Below are 17,292 nucleotides of genomic sequence, written 5' to 3' on the forward strand. Positions count from 1 at the left end.
CATAAGATGATAACAAGATCGTAGCATAAGTAACGAGCAATTCAAATTCCATGGCAGAAAAACATTTGGCATGAAACTTGCATAGTTGCAGTTGCCGGAAAGGCCATGTATACAGCAAACTCTTTTGGCCCAGCTAGGCCGTGAAAGAACATTCTTATTCCTTCTTCTTTATAGGCCTAGCAGCAATTCCTAACAGCACTCCAGGCCTACAACTTCTAAAACGGGCCATCTAAAAAGAGGCCTTAGGTAACAGCAAGAACGCGGCCCTGATGAAGATAGGCTAGGCCTCAGAGCCCGGCTGCAAGCTCTCAAGAAATCGTGCACGAGTCCTCCCAAATAAATTCGTAAAGGCCCAAAATACCGCTATAGCCCAATACGGACCCAAACTAGCAAAAAGTCCACGTTACCTCGTCAACTTTCGCGAAAGTCCGTTTTTCTTTCCTGAACTCCAAAACCAGACAAAATACCTCCCTCAACTTTTAAAACCGTTCAACTTACCTCCCTAGCCCGGTTATAAGCGGTTTTGAAGGCGGTTTTGTTTTTTTTTCTTTTTTATTTATTTTGGCTGAATCTTTAAAATATCATAGTAAATAAAAAAAATCATAAAAAGGAAAATCCAATTTTATTGGATTCTACGTGAGTAGATCTACACAGTGAACATATAATATGGTATGTTTTAGTACAAAGTTTTTGTTATAGCTTTAGATCTATGTTTTTCTGTAATTAAATGGAATAATTCATAGCTGCAGTTTCTATGGTCCAATTGTGGTGAAATTTTTATGGTGGGCTAATTATTGTACGCTTAAATTGTAGTAAAAATTTCATACTCATTGGATCATGTATAACTTAGTTATAGATTTTTATTTAGGTTTATGTTTGTTAAATATAAATAAATCTATAACTAAGCTATACATGATCCAATGAGTATGAAATTTTTACTATAGTTCAATCGTACAATAATTATTCCACCATAAAAAATTCATCATAATTGGACCATAGAAACTGCAGCTATGAATTATTCCAATTAATTACAGAAAAGCATAGATATAAAGCCGCAGTAAAAACTTACTATTAAAGCATACCATATTATATATTCACTGTGTAGATCTACTCACGTGGAGCCTAGCAAATTTTTTTTTATGATTTACTATACTTTTTCAAAGATTCAGCCAAAATAAATAAAAAAGAAAAAGACAAAACCGACTTCGAAACTGCTTATAATAGGGCTAGGGAGGTAAGATGAACAGTTTTAAAAGTTGAGGGAGGTGTTTTGCCTGGTTTTAGAGTTTAGTGAGAAAAAAATGGACCTTCGTAAAATTTGAGAGAGGTAATGTGGACTTTTTCCCAAAACTAATAGGTTCCTTTACTGGAGCGATCCAGATTTCAAAGGGAACAGCTCTCTCTGGCCCTCTGCGCCCCGTTGCCGGTTGCCACGCATCGACGACTCGGCACTTCGACAGATGCTCTGTTCGCTTGGCTGATAAGCCGTGGCTGAAAATATTATTGACTGATTTGTTATGAGATAAAAATATTATTTGTTGACTAAAAAAAATACGGCTTATAAGTCCAGCGAACTGAGACGAGAGTCAGCATCACCGAGCTTGCTCACTCATGGGCCATGGCATGCCTCCGTTTGCCCATCGGCCATTGCCACTCACAATCGCAGGCGCCACTCCAAAAGCGTGCACCGCGCGACGTCAACTTCTTCCCCGCCGCATCCGTCGCACTCGCACGTACGAATCCAGAAACCGGCGCCGACGCATGGCAGACGGCAGTGCCGTTGTCCGGCCGCCGGGGCCCTGGCCCGTGGCCCGTGGGCGTAACTGGAATTGAGATAGCCGAGGCGTGAAGCATACGCATTCGCCACCGCGCCGGTCGCGCGTCTACGAACGTACGTGCGCCCGAAGCAAAACATGCGGTGCGGTGCGCGTTCGCTTTCGCGTTCCATTCCCCCACCCCACACACACGTTCCGTCCCGTGCGCGCCCGCGGTTTCTTGATGCCGGACGGCACGCCGTCGCCACGGAAAACCGGCATCGTACGGACGCTCGTGGCTTGCACTCCAGCTGCCTGCCTGCCTAAATCGAGCAGCAGGCTTGGTTGGGCCCCGGCACGGACCGGATTGAATTCAGTGGAGTGCGGCGATAGAATTATGTACACATTCGTTTCAGATGGCCACAGGAGCTCTGGAGCACCGGAGGTGAGGTTGGCTCCGTCGGCACGCCACGCTGGTCGCTGCGCGATACTGCACGATCCCTGCAGCCCACATGAACAACCGATCCATCACTGACCCTCCATGCTGATGTGGATAATAATAGCGGTTGCAATGATTAGAGCTAATAGCCAGCTTGCAGAGGCAACAGCCATTTGCTGACAAGTGACAAACATGTTGCTGAACAACAACGCCCCAGCTATCGGTTTGCCGGTGTGCCTTGCCATGTTCTGCGACAGCAGTCCAGCCAAGAAAGAGAAGCCACATGTACAAGTACAAGGAGTGCAGTTTTTTTTCCTGAGGTTCTTGTCATCTCACTCACCTATGCCCACTGGCAGGTGGGCACATACCCTTACTCCCATCAACGCAAGGCCCGGGCTGTTCATCACCTTACATGGCTTCAAACAAACCCACATGGAAAAGTTTATGGGGTATCCTTAAAAAATAAGATGTTCTATTGATTCTGATCGTCTTATGTGATATTAACTAAAAACCGATCTTCTAACACCACATTGGAAAATACAATACTAACAATTTTTATATTGTAATAATTTGAAAACAGCCAAATACCTATTTTGTTTGGGACCTTTTATTTTTAGGATTTTTGTTAATAATCTATCTATACTATAAAAAAGCGAAGGAATTGAAAATAGCCTCTCACATTAGTGTTTTGTACTTACCTTAATTCTTGTCCCTTAGATCTACTTTAAAAATAGATCCAACGCATCTAAGTCAACCACTGTGATCTGACAAGTGGACTCAGACTGTAAACTTGTAAACGTTTACGCATGTTTCTCTCTTAGAACTGCACTCTCCTCTCTCTTTTTTCACCGTCAAATTTCCTACCCGCCCTACCCGCCCACCCTGCCCCACCGTCTACGCAGGAAACTTGGGCCATGTTCGCTTGTCTTATAATCCGTACTTTTCAACTTGTTTTTTCAGCCGGAGCAATGTTTTTCTCTCACAACAAATCAGTCGGAACAGTGTTTCAGCTTCTTTTTTCAGCGAAGCGAACGAGGCCTTGTATCACCCGCGTCTGTCTCCCCTCCCCTCTGCCGCACGAGATGGCTATATCTATGTGGGCCCGTTTGGCCGGGCTCCCACGTGCTCCGGCTCCTACGCTGTAGCGATACTGTAGCCGGAGCCATGGGAGTTAGAAAAACGAGCTTCTCCGGCTTAGTGGTGTCAGTGAGAGAGGAATGGAGGAGAGAGAAAAACAGATTACATAGCCACTGCGAAACGACCGCGTCACAATAGGAAAGCGGAGGAGCTAATCCCATGCCAGTGTGGCATGCACACAGGGAACACGCGTGGTCTTGTTGTACATGCCTCACTTCACAAGTTCCCTAGCGGGTGGCAGTGTTTCTCCAAGCTCGATGATGGCCATCATAAGGAACTACAGTTCACCCCATCGACTCCTAAGATAACAGTATGTGGTGGTTCAGTCTCTATATATTCAAGAGAAATGTCAGCAACTCCTGTGTAAGAAGCTTATTAATTTAAGTTATAATAGGATAATTTCTATGCGTCAACATTCAATTATTAGAATTAATATATACTGTTTAATAATTATCAATATTTTTAGAGGTGAGCTGTGTCGTTTTCCATCCAGTGAGGTGAATAATGTACAAGGGATAATAAGTAATAATAAGATGATTTTCAGATATAAAGAACTTGGACACGGGGGACTTAGACACCAACATGCTAAGGAGAAGTATGCTACATTTCTTAATGATAAGAAAGAGATATCTCGGGCTACAAGTCGTAAATGTCAATATAATCGTTGAGCTTGTATGACAGCAAACTTCCACGGTTCGTTGTGTTCTTCCTTAATCCTATAGTTTTGTTTACGTCTACAAATATATTGTTTAATATAATAATGTAATAAATTATTGAATCATGCTTTAATTTTAATCAATGTATTGTTTGTTATTAAGGGAAGTTGGACTTATATATATGATAACATATATATGTATATCTATATCGTCTTGGAATTTGGATTTGTCAAAGTCTGGCCATGAATTTGGTGGGGGTAAAATTGATAACTCATAGTGAAACTAATATAATAGGATGTCACTTATCATAGCTATAAACATGTGCATGCCGCACATGCATTGCCACTGGTTAAAATAATAGCCACTCATGGTATCACTGAGTTAGCATTTTTCAAAAGGTTCTCTTGCTTCCTTACTACACCACTAGACCTAACACATATACATTGTTAGTCCTCATAGTCAAGGAATTTTCCTTTTTATAGTACGAAGGAGATTATTGATCAGTTTTGTTTTATTTTTTAATAAGACCGATGAAACCAATATTTAGTGGTTGAGTGCAAAACTAATGCACATGCATGAATAAAATTCCTTTTTTTCTGAGAAAAAGTGATCGTCCTCTACCGTATACGGAGTAGACTATAGCCAGGCCACACTTCTATATTTTATTTTCCTTACCCTACTCAGAATCCAAGAGTAGCAAGCAATGGCCTAGTACTAATGCAAAAGGCAATCCTCTGTCCTCTTAAGAACATGCCTGTACTGACCGGTGCCCACTAGACATCAGGTGGAGATATTTAAAAAAAAAACTAAGCCATTCTTGTTACCGCAAGGAGAAGCGTGGGTCCAGCAGGGTCAGAGTTAATTAATTGTTTGCCTTGCTAGCCTCGAGCTGTTCTTCGGTCCCCTCGGCGCGGCTAGATAGCGAAGTGGACGACTGGTGCAGTGGACAGTGGTGTTCGGGTGGTTCTCGGAGGAAAAAAACAATCGGCCTGTTCGGCAGTCTGAATCTGATTTATAAGTCTTGACTTATTAGTTAATAAATAATATTTTTCTCTCACACTAAATTAGTCAGCAGTATTTTTAGTCATGGCTTATAAGCCAATCCAGTCAAAACGAACAGGCTGAATTGTGCCCTTGGCTGGTCCAACAGCTAGCAACAGCCCGGCAAAGGTGAACCGTTGGCGGGAGATGAACTGTCATGCTGCTGAGATCGGAGATCCAGGGCATGGTCGGATACCTAGGAACGAACCACCTTCTCCTTCACTTTGTCTGTGTGCTAGCGACTGCTCTCATCACAATTTCTCCTACCCACTCTCGCTTCATGTGCACCTACTTGTAGTTTAGAGCAACTCCAGCAAGACCTCTGCTTAAACCTCCATATCTAAATATGGGACTCATGCCGACTCATGCCAAAATACGAGCTCCAGCGAGGCTCCCTAGCAGGGTCCCGAAATATGAGTGGGCACCCAAATCCTCAACTGAGACCACATTCATGTTGGGTCACCCCTAACCCCCATCCAGCTTTTACGTCGGTTTCCACTCCCCCGCTCGTACGGATCCGCCTGCGCTCGCTCTATTCTTCTACCCGGTGGCCTTCCTTGCTCCTTCCCCGACGGCTCCCATGCCCCGCCATGCGAGCGCTGCTATGCCGCGAGAGTGCGCTGCCCAGCCGCGCGAGCACGCTCCCCTGCAGGCACGAAGAAGGAGGTCCGAGGCGGGCCTTGACCCACGCGGCTCCCAGCGGCACACCTCGCGACGGCCGCAGCTCCCGGTAGCGCACCTCCGGCTCCCTCCGGCATGGATCCCGCGGCTCCCTCTCTCTCCTCCGGATTCTTGACTCCTCGGGCATGCGGGTGGGTGCGATGGACGCCGACGCTCTGCTCTCCCTGCCCCAGGAGGTCCTCAACGAGGTCCTCACCCGCCTCAACCTCCACTGCGGCATCCACACCTCTGCACTCTGCTGCACTTGGCGCCGTCGCTGGGAGATGGTCCCCTCCATCGACATCTCCATCCGTTCAGGCAAGCAGGCACTCTGGACTGTCCCTGTATAGTATAGAGGAAGAAGAAAGAGAAAGGAGGAAAAGAGAATGGCGATTGGGTCCCATTTGTCATTGTCTAGTGAAATAGATTTGGGGGCCTAAATTTGAGTGTTGCTGTTGGAGTAGACACATAAAACTGAGCCAACAAAAATGAGAGGGGGCACCCACATCAGATTTGGAGATTTGGGGGCCCTGATTTGGGTGCCCCTGCTGGAGTTGCTCTTAGACTCGTTTGGTAGAACCTAAATTCTCTAGAAATATTTCATCTTCATATTTTCTTAAAAAACGTTTCAAGTGATGAGTTGAAATCACTTTACGGAACCATTTGGTAAGTAGGCTCGATTCTGATTCAAAAGAAAATGTTTTATAAAAAAATATATAAAAAACTAGAACTTTTTTGTAGACCAAGAATAACTTGATTACAACCCATTTTAATTTGTTTCACTAAAAAAGAATAGCAAGAAAAAATATTGTCGCTAGTGTATGGGAAAGACCAGAAATAGAATCTAGAGAAAACCGGTCTAGAGTTGTTTCATTCGTCCCACCAAAAAACGTAGAATCAGGAGAAACATTTAGCAGATAGGCCGTTTGATGCAAATTCTGCTAAGAGGCCGCTCGGCTTCACTCCATGAGATTCAGACAAAAGCATCAGCAAAAAATGTTGCCCCAACAGCCCAACCTACTCTACATTAGAAGTGCTCTCCCTCTTCTCTACGACTTGCGGAGCGGGTGGGAAGAAAAAACGCACCCTCTGACGTGTTCCTCTTTGACGCTTCTTTCATCGCAGGCTTCATCATTGTACAAAAACATTTCCTTCACGTCGCGTTATTTCGCTTTCTCTGTCACTTGTGGTTGTCTCCGCCAAGTCGCTTCGTCGTCGACCTAGAGTTCGAGCCAGTGAGAAACCTACCAGACACTCACTGTTGATTGAAGAGAGTGGAGTTGGAACTACTAGGAGCGGGAGCCAAAGTTAGGGGGTACGCGCATAAGGCTACCAAATAGGCCCTACTACGACTGTAGTTCATACTCTCTACTTTGTAGCAAGAGAAATAGACAGTATTTTGCAACATCACAAGTAGTTCATTGGACATATGTCTGGTCCATCTTAAAAAAGAAATACGACCGACGTAAAAAATTTCAAGGCATATCCTAGAGACAACACTAATGGAGATATTCACCAAATAATGATGCCCGTCTTCGTAATAAGCTTACTGCATATATTGTTTTTTTTTTACTTGTTCTTGCGAGCTTTCTAAGAGCTTATAAACTTGATTTGTATCAATTTTGATTGAGTGCATAAGTAATACCGAGATTAGAATAAAACTTTTTTTTCTAAAAAATAAGAACAGAATTATCATGAGACGACGAATTACATGTTTGGGTCAGGGACGAGAGATAGGGCCGGCGGCTCACTCAGCCAGCTCCATCGCGGGCTCGTGAGTGACTGTGACTCCGTAACTAATAAGCCCACTGGACACATTTGGTTTACCGACAAATGGACTACGTGAGGGCGCGCGCGCGAGCCTAGGCGGCAACATTTGCTAGGTTGGTCCGGTTTTGTTGCGTTGCGTACGTACGCGACCGCCAAACGGCAGCTGCAGCAGCTCAGTTGTTGGTGCACCAGCCTAACTGTTAGATACTCGGATCTGTGAGAGTGACGTGGCACTTGTTGGTTGCCATGGTTGGTAAACTACACCGAGCAAGCATACGAGCCTAGAGTCGAACAACAAATTCGGCATGTCACAGTCGGTAGGCACATTGGCAGCGAAAAACGTCGGCCGCCGGTCACGATTCACAGAATCATCACAAGTGACGAGCGAGACCCTTCAGCTGGACGCAATTGGTGCCAAAAGGATGCTGCAGAAAGAGGGGGAGAGAGGAGGGGCTAGGGCGCTAGGCAAGACCGTCTTCGAATTTTCTTAAGGAGCTATTACGGACCAAAAAGCAAGCTAAACTATTTGACATGTTGCCACTTACTGACTTACCATGATCAGCGATGCTAATTGTGGCCAGCATTTTTTTAAGGCGTTGAAACACGATATGATATGAGCGTCATCTCACCACGGCCCATGAAATGGATACGTGTCCCGGCTGGGACGTTAGCCGGGTGCAAATAATGCGCATCAGTTAGGTCATCAAACTACTACATAGTCATCCATTACTAAAATACCCAACAATATCGAGTTGTGACTGATTTCAGCTGATTTTATCTGATTCAATAGTATTTTATGAGAGAGAATAAGTCGAAACAGAAACTGAATCAGCCGAACAAGCTATACTGCAAAGGCAGTACAATGAACCGGGCCGGACCAAAGGCTCGTGGTATCGATTCCCGTCGGAACCCCTGCCGGGCCCTATGTGACGCGCGAATACACAGGTTATACGTGTGCGGCGAAGATGGCACGACGCAGTCCGGACGGATAATCTTGATTGCTCGCTTGCCGTAGGCGTCACAAAAAATATCTAGTACCCCCGGTCGGCACTCGATGGCGCCATGGCGGGAAGGCGTACAAAAAGAGTCGCAGGGGATGGACCACGCCCAGGACGAGGGACATCAGTGCTGGGAAATGGCGGGAGTTGGGGCACGTTGAGCCGCAGCCAACCCACCGTCGCTGCTGCTCGCCATGCACCGGGCATGACAGCGAGCCGAGACCCGCCGCGGCGGTGGTGGCCCTCCGTCCCAGCTCACCCAACACACCACCACCCCAGCCTTCCCTCCAGCGGCACGCACGAACGAACGACCCAACGTGCGGGCCACATGGTGACTTCGGCGCGACGCGGGTTTGCCTGCCCAGCGCGCACCCAACGCAGCCGGTCAGGTGCGTGCGTGCAGCCAACCTACCTTTCCAGCGATCACGACGCCACAACCCCAGGACCCTTAGCAGTAGCACACCACACCACCGTCGTGCGTGCCACCCAAACCGCCACTCGCCGGACAGAAGAAAGAAACGAAGCGGTGTGGCATGGCACGTGAAAATCGATCCAGACTACTAGTAGTAGAGTTTCCCGAGCACCCAGCAGTGCAGTGAGCCCTCTCAAAAGCAGCTATCCGTGGTACTCCTTAGAGTTTAAAATTGCCGGTGGGATACGGTGTTTGGAGCTGCGACCGAATAGTAAATTTCTGATATTACGTGTCTGACTCGGATAGCGTACTTAAAGGACATGAGATTTATACTGGTTCAAATAGAATGTTTTTACGTTCAGTTCGTTGTTGTTGCTCGTGTTACTGACACTGAAAGTTCGTAGTAGGGGTTACAAACAGTCGAGAGAGGGACGTGCTCCAAATCTCTGGTGAGAGGAGTGAACGGGTGCCGAGAGCTCGGTCGCTTTCCGGCTGTGTGCTTGTGTGTTTTGATTGGTTCAGGGTTCGATGGGTTCCAGTCCCGTTTATGGGACGCCCTGCTTTCCCCTTTACGGTTCCAGGCCAAGGAAAAGTACGGGTTACAGTGGAGGGAAAAGATGAGAATGAGAAGGAGAAAAAGTCCTCCAGGATCGTCAGGCCCTTCTTTTCCTTCACGCGGGTACCGCCGACCCTGTAGACGTCAACAGGGACAGGTCCACGTCGCGGCCCTGTCTATCACTGGCGCCATGCGCAGGCGTCGTCTCCCGGTCATGGCGCTCCACTCCATCCTGGCGGACGTCGTGGTGAACTGACACGCCTGTCAGTGCTCGTACGAGGGTTAGGCAGAACAGCACCGGTACACCAGACGTTGTTCCTGATGTGAATCCTCAGATATGGCCCGTCACGACCACGGGTTATATCGGGGCGTCCCGATCACCTCTCTCGTGTCAGAGCTTTGACCCAGGCCCATTCGCTTGGATCTAGAGTGGTTGGTGGTGGTATGGGTCTTCGTCGGGCGAGACGGATACCCCAGCCTCGGGTCTCCGTCGGACGAGACGGATTCCCCAGAGGGCGGCCAAGGCGGAGTGCAAAGCCAAGGGTCGAACGAGGCGGAGCCCGCCCTCAGAGGTCGGGTAAGGCGGAGCGCAAACCCAAGGGTCCGACGAGGCGGAGCCGCCCCCAGAGGTCGGTCAAGGCGGAGCCCGCCCCCAAAGGCCGGGCGAGGCGGAGCTAGCCCTCAGAGGTCGGGCGAGGCAGAGCGCAAACCCAAGGATCGGACGAGGCGGAGCCCATCCCCAGAGGTCGGCGCGAGGCGTAGCCCGCCCTCAGAGGCCGGACGAGACGGAGTCAGCCCTCAGAGGTCAGGCGAGGCGGAGCCCGCCCCCAGAGGCTAGGCGAACGGACCTTGCGCACCTAAGGTTCGATGGGAGCTATAGTCACGCTATTAACTGTTCGAATAAATCAGTGTCTATGGTTAGTGTCGATGGTTATTAGTTTCTAGTATTAGGGTACCCTACTATTGATCGCTGACGGGTACCGTGCGGTTTACCCTAGCGGAAAAAGGGACAGGATCATGTAACAAGGCCCGAGGCAAGGGAAAGAGAGGGCTCTCCATCTCCATCGGTGGGAACCCGAGGCAAGCCGCTTTCTCTTGGAAACACGCCTTTCCCGGCGACCGATGGATGTGCAACGCACGGTAAAAACTCCAAACAAAAGACGGCGCACCAAGCGAGAACATAAAAAAAAAATAAGCGACCGCTTTGACGGTTTGACCGGGCCACCAATGCGACCAAGGTGCATGCAAGCAATCGCCAGCATGCACAACAGAACAAGGGGTAAAACCATCCACACTGAAGTTTTACCTCACACCACAGCGACACCGACAACAGGCGCAGGCGCCGAGTCGGCAGATACCCGGATGCGTACAAGCGCGGCTGCGGAGAGCTCGGCTCCGCGCTGCTCTCCGCCATCGGATGGGGCCAACGGCCGGAGCCACCCGTTCCCTGGCTCCAGCTAACCCGGCGCTGGAGCCAGGTTTGGGCGGGCGCGGCGCGCCCAACCAAAGGCGTCCTTCTCCGGGATCCAGCGAAGCGAGAAATTGGCAGCAGTGTGGGAGATGCAGATCCCATGACCCACACCGGCCAGATTCTGCGGCGGTTAGGCACCCGGACAAGCAAACGACCGCTGCTCTGCTCACCTCACATGCGTAATCATCAACCAACGGAGAATAGAAGGCGAGAAACGGACTTGATTAAGGCATGATGCGCCACCAGGTTAAGAAATGAAATTCCATATATTAATGTCCCACAATGCCATGGGGCAGGTAGTAAGTACACAAGAAATATATATAGATAATAATCAGCCCAACTTTGCTGCTGTTTACACTGCAACCAGCAGCTGCTAAGCAACTAACCACTTCACTCCTAATGACCCTTGTAACGAAAGTCATGGGACACTTTTACTACTACTACTACTTGATAGCACTGGTACAAGCGAAACACAAATAAAAATCCTTTGCTAACAAAGCAAACGCCCTTATTCATGGAGCCCACGGCAAGCTTCTTTTGCAAGTAAAAAAGTTGCAAAAAAGAGGTAAGAGAGGCCTTAGCTGGGTCTGTGCTGGACTGCTGGTAACACCCAAAGCAAGCAAGCCATTGATGGATGGGGAAATGACCTCTTATTTTCTTTTCATCTCCAAGATAAAACACCGCATCCAAAGCTTTCATTTCTCAATTCTCATCGTTCTTGCAAAGCAGGCTTCTTGTTCTTGCAGCAGCTAACACCTCTCTCAAACCACTTTTATTATTATTCTTCCCCCCGAACCACAACCACCAAACTGGGACGACGACATGGGTTTCTTCTTCGCTGCTCGTCCGTCCATCTCCACCGCTCTCCGCCCACACCAAAAAAACCAATATATCACCGGATCCAAAATGAACAGACCTAACACTGATGCTAACACTACTATTGCCTTCCTAACTCTGCTGCTAACACACTACCTAACAAAAGGTACTCGAACTAGCTTCTTTAATTATTATTAGGAATAACTGGAGTGACGACCACACGAAGGGTGTCGTCGGAATCTTGGTGCCCCCCCTTCGTCTTCTCCTCCAGCCGGCGACTCAACTCAAGAACTGTGGCACAGTGCCGGCGCGGCGGCGAGGGGTGCGGCAGCGCAGCGCTTCTGGCTCGCGAGCATGGCGTTGCTCCGAGTAATCAAGGCATCTGAAACGGCAGAGCTCAACATTAGCGATTACTTGCCGTTTGAACACAGAACAGAATCAAATCGAGTGACGAGATGGCTCACCGTGATCGAGAACGAAGCCGCCAGGGTAGCGAGGCTGGGCGCCGAGGTCTTCAAGGTTGAGGTTGAGAGCCTGGACGACGCGAGCGGGGACAAGAACCGTCGAACACCCTGCACGACGGGGACAGACAGCACCAAGTGACTTGAATGTCTAAACCAAGAACACCACCAGCTGAGGGATCCCCAGTTTTGAGCACGGAACGACCAGGCAAGGTGTTGTTACGACCGACGCACCTGTCTTCCTCTTCGGCTCCGCAGGGGCGCCGGCCGGCCTGGGGAGGAACACCCCAGTGCCGTTACGCTCGCGCTTGGCGCCAGGCGGGGTGAGGAACACGGCACGCATGCCCAAGGCAGGCGGCGCCGGCGCGTGCTGCTGCGGCTTCTGAAGCGGGGGCCACGCCGCCGGGTGCAGACCAAGCGGCGCGTCGCCTCCGCCACCGCCGCAGCCGACGGGCTTGGCAGAGGCGCCCTGGCGAGCGCTCCACGCCGCGGCGGCGGCAAGCTGCTGGCGCTCCCTCTGCAGCTTGAGCAGTTGCTGTTGCTTCAGCAGATGGAACTGCAAAAACCAACGGGGGGAAGCGAACATAGAAGGATGCGTCAGGGCAACAACAGGAACAGAACAAAGCGGAACGATACAACCGAAGAATCTTGACGAGAAGACACGCGCACCTGAGCAGCCTGCATCTGGCGCTGCGAGACCAAGTGCGCGAACGGGGGGTAGTGCGCGCCGCCGGCAGGGACCTTTGCGGAGGGCGGAGCAATCGGCGGTAGCGAAGGCTTGCGCGCCGGCGGCGCGAAACCGCTTTGGTCGCCGTTGAAGGCGTAAGCGTTGTTGGCCGGAACCGGGATGCTGTTGGCGGCGCGCATGCGAGCAACCTGGCCGGCCGCCTCGTACAGGAGGTCCCAGGGGTCGGCCGGCTTCTGCTCCAGCGGCGACGACGGCGGCGACGTGCCCTTGGACGCCCCGCCGTTGGGGCTCTCCTGCCCCGACTTGGGCAGTCCGCAGAGCGTGGACTGCGGCGACCCAACCGTCACCTCCGCCTGCGGCACAAGAACGCGCAATCAGAAATTCCGGCACGGACACGTACAACAACCATCAGAAAGAGAACCAACAATCCCATGCATGCAAAGAAAGAAAACCAACCTTGGCAGCGGTAGGCAGCTTCCGCTCGCCGTCGTCGCCGAGGAGGCCCGCGAGGCGGCGCGAGAGCCCCGCCAGGCTGTCCTCCTCGTCGCTCTCACTCCTAGCAGCCACGGCCGCCTTCTCCTCCTCGGAGAAGAAGTCGTCGTCCAGGAACTCCTCCGGCAGCCAGAACTCCTCCCCGAGGTCCGAACACTCCGTCGTCGACATTTCCTCCACTCTCGAAACCGTCGTCGACGAAACCTCAAGTCCACCGCCGACCGACCGGTGGAGGAGCACAGGCACAGCGACCGGGACCTCGCGGACCAGACCAGCAGCGTGGGTTGCAGCTCCCTCTCCAAAGCAGAAAAGCGGCGGGTGGATGGATGGAGGAAGCCGCGTGCTTATCAGCGGAAAGAGGTGGAACGGCGAGATAGAGATGGGGGAGGAGGGAGGCGAATGGAATGTCGACGGACGACGACGAGGGGTATTAAAAACGGCGGAGGCCGTCGCCTGCTGGGCTCTACTCTTATAAAAGAGGACGCCGAGGAGAGAGAAAACAACAGGCAATGAATTAAATTAAATAAATTCAGCCCGGAAATCATTTTCTTTTCGAGCCATTTTTCGCCGGTGCAATTCGTAGGTGTGGTGGGGCCACCGATACGCGCCGTAGGCCCGTAGCTCCCGTATCGTATCGCCCCCAAATGCCTCCCTCCGCTGTGCTCGCTGCGCTAGTACTTTACTGCACGTAGTTTTTTCGGCAAGTCGGACGGCGGGTGGAAGAGTACCGTGTAAAAGTTGGAGCAGTTATTGTGGCTCGTGGGATTGGTATGTATGTACGATTACATCCATGCGTGTTTGGATTTCTTTACTATCTGTAAATGTTACTGTTATGTCAATGTCACTCTACCCACAACGTCAAATGGTTTGATGAATTTTCAATATCTTTTGTTTGTGATGTCAAATGGTGGTTGAACTAATTTTAGGAGGGGAAACAAACTCTCTTTTTTTTGTCATGCAACTCTGTGTTCCTATAGATAAACAGTCTGTTCGTTTCGTCGTAAACTATCGTGGAATATTTATTACTGACTAGTTTAGTAGAAGAGAAAATTATTATTCTAGCTTATAATCTACGATCGTACCAAACGATGTCACTTGATGCTGCGGAGCAGCAGTATCACTGTGTGTGTCGAGAGCTAACGTTGGGCGTCACACGGTCACGGGAGTTTGCGTCCAACCGTGTCCGTACGCGAGGTTTTCGTGGGCTGGGTGGCGTTTAATTTGACACCGCATTAAAGACGTGAGCGCTTTAAAGGCAGGGGTGATTGAGCTGCTTGCTACCGGGTACGGTATAGCTCACGTAGCAAACCCACCGCCCCTGCCCGTACCCGATACTGGAGACAGCGCGGCCGCCCGCCTAGCCCGTTTCGACTGCAGGCGGGTGAGGCGTCGAGAACGGAACCCACAGGCTGGCTGGCTAGTGAAGCCCGACTGCTCGACTGCTGCGCCGACGAAGCGATGTCGCTCACCGCCCCGAGGACGAGGAGCAGCGCACCGCTTGGTGAGGCGTGCAGGCGTTCATGTAGGCCGGATTTTAAATTTTTCTGGTCTCAAGCGTGCCTGCCATCTGCAACAGCGCGACGGCGCGGCTCGGTATTTTGATTTTTTTCGTCCAGCGTTCAATAGGCCTCACCGCGCACAAATTTGAATTCAAAGTTTCAGCGTTGTACGTACAACTCCTTCACGGTACTGTACTGTACACGTCCGAATTTCGATTCTGTTTTCTATAAATCCAAGGCACCGTTTGGATGTCGAATTTTTTAGCGAAATGTTACGGTAGCATTTTCGTTGTTATTTGGTAAATAGTGTCCCATTATAGTCGCTTAAAAGATTCATGTCTAAACTATGTAATTAGTTTTATTTTTTATTTATATTTAATACTTCATACATGCTTCCATGTAACGAAGAATTTTAAAAATTTTGACATTTTGGAGCAGAACTATACAGACCCCAAGCTACGAGGTCACGTGCTGACATGACAAAACAGTTCCTCTGGACTTTTGGAGTAGTGGTACAGTAGTAGTAGTAGGGCTATCATTGCTGCGGTCACGCATGCGGGGGTACCGTACTGGAATCCGAGTTCTCTCTGCCATTGGATAAGGGCGGGAGCGGGCTCGACCTGCTGGACCCCACCTGTCGGCTGTCTGTCGCCCGCAGGCGTCGGTCCCACCTGCCATTCCCTCGGGGCATGGCAAACCGGGGGAGTCTCCGAAATCCTGGCCGCGTTTGCCTCCGGAATCGGCGCCGTCGGAATTTTAGCGTTTTGTTTTTATTAGGTAATAATTGTCTAATCGTTGACTAATTAGGTTCGAAACGTTCGTCTTCTAAAGTACAATCAAATTGTATAATTAGTTTTTGATTTCGTTAACCTTTAGTATTCTATGCATATATCATAAGTTTGATGTGACGATGAATCTTTTTTTTATATGGTGCCAAAATTTGGATTTTGATGAAACTAAACATGGCCCCTGTGAATCTCCTCCGCGCGCCCCGGCTGACGCACGGCGCGGCACGACGCCGGAGATTCCCGCGACCGCGACGACCGCACCCACGTCGCTGCCGCGCGGGGCGCTCGCAGTCTCGCCCTGTCCCATCACACGTCCCGCTCCCTCCTCCCGTCTACTATAGCGGCGGTCTTGTCGCGTGGTGGGGCAGTCGAGCACTCCTCGCGCAGGGTAGGCGCAGGCAGCCGCCGTCACAAACGCCGCGGGGCCCAGCCATACTCTGACAACGTGGACACCACGGAGGAGTCATCATCGTATCAGGCTATCTGTGGCCTAGTTCCTTTTTTACGGCTAGTCGCGCCGTCGTTTGCCGCTTTCATCGTGGCCGTGTGAGCCGTCGTGGCCAACGACTTGATCGTGGTGTGTGTCCATCGAATTTCACTGGCCTAGGTGCTTGCCTTTTTATTTTGAAGCGGTGAAGAAAAAAATAGCACTTCAAACTTGTAAATAAAATTTTAAAACAGCACACGTTTGACATGTTATGGGTGCGTTTGGTTCCTTTCCTCGCCGAGCCTGGCTAGCAAAACTAAGCCGCGTTTGGTTCCTTTCCTCGCCGAGCCTGGCTAGCAAAACTAAGCCGCGTTTGGTTCCTTTCCTCGCCGAGCCTGGCTAGCAAAACTAAGCCTGGGCAACTTTAGCATGTCTCGTGCAGTACAAGATGTACTTGTTTGATTGCACTCCCAGCATAAACCTAGGTTAGAAATCACATGTTTATTTGGCTGCTTTTCTTTATATACAATCACCATATCTTTCATCTGGTATGATTACCCCCTATGGTGCATTTTGTCAAACACTTGGTAGGCATGTTACCGGCCGCGCCCCTGCTGTGCTCCACTTCCGCCCCCGCCATGATGGTGGTGGCCGGGGCTGCTGGTGCCCGTGTTGGTGCTGGCGAGCTGCCGCGCCGGCCTAAGCTCCGCCGCTGCCGTGCAACTGTAGGAAGAAGGGGATCAGCCGAGGACGCTGAGGACCTCGACGAGGAAGCAGATCGGTGGAGCCGGGGCTAGTGCCTGTGCCGGTGCCAGCGGAGCGCCGTCGCGCCGGCCTCCCCTCCGCGTCCACCTCGCTGCGTCCGCGTCCGCGTCCGCTCAACCGGATCCTCCTCCAGTTCGCCGCGTGGGCTCCATCGCGGTCACCTCCTTCCGGTCGCTTCGCTTCCACCGCATCTGCTTCGCTCCTCCGCGCCCACCTCGCTCCCTCTCGCTGCAGCCCGAGCCCGCATCGGCAATGGCAGGGAGCGGCGCGAGCCCGCACGGCTAGTGCACCAGAGGCATCCAAAGGCGGAGGTGGACAAGGAGAGATTGGGAGGAAGATGCGTGCTCAATAGCCATCCTTGGGGAGCATGGACCTCCGGCGATCTGCTCGTCGAGCCTCCACCCACCACCGTGAGGACCCCGGGGCGACCCGGACCGGGCGACGACGACGCCAAGAATCCGA

The 17,292-nt window shown here is 50.7% G+C and overlaps 1 protein-coding gene across 1 annotated transcript; it reads right to left on the reverse strand.

Annotated features, from left to right (window-relative positions):
• Positions 1–11,198: 11,198 nt before the first annotated feature.
• On the reverse strand, positions 11,199–13,787 carry LOC136516637 (uncharacterized). The gene is made up of 5 exons (XM_066510089.1): positions 13,316–13,787; positions 12,841–13,212; positions 12,406–12,727; positions 12,175–12,282; positions 11,199–12,092 (listed from the first exon to the last, which is right to left on the reverse strand). Exons 1-5 carry the CDS (start codon positions 13,520–13,522, stop codon positions 11,995–11,997), a joined length of 1,107 nt encoding a protein of 368 aa, XP_066366186.1. The 5' UTR covers positions 13,523–13,787; the 3' UTR covers positions 11,199–11,994.
• Positions 13,788–17,292: the final 3,505 nt, after the last annotated feature.

Source organism: Miscanthus floridulus, chromosome 17 (assembly GCF_019320115.1).
Source record: "Miscanthus floridulus cultivar M001 chromosome 17, ASM1932011v1, whole genome shotgun sequence".
Taxonomy (NCBI): Eukaryota; Viridiplantae; Streptophyta; class Magnoliopsida; order Poales; family Poaceae; genus Miscanthus; species Miscanthus floridulus.

Coding starts and splice junctions, on each gene's coding strand:
- LOC136516637 (XM_066510089.1), bottom strand. CDS start 13,522: ATGTCGACGACGGAGTGTTCGGACCTCGGGGAGGAGTTCTGGCTGCCG. Junction 12,728..12,840: donor GCCAGATGCAGGCTGCTCAG/GTGCGCGTGTCT, acceptor TGGTTTTTGCAG/TTCCATCTGCTGAAGCAACA. Junction 12,283..12,405: donor GGAGCCGAAGAGGAAGACAG/GTGCGTCGGTCG, acceptor CCCGTCGTGCAG/GGTGTTCGACGGTTCTTGTC.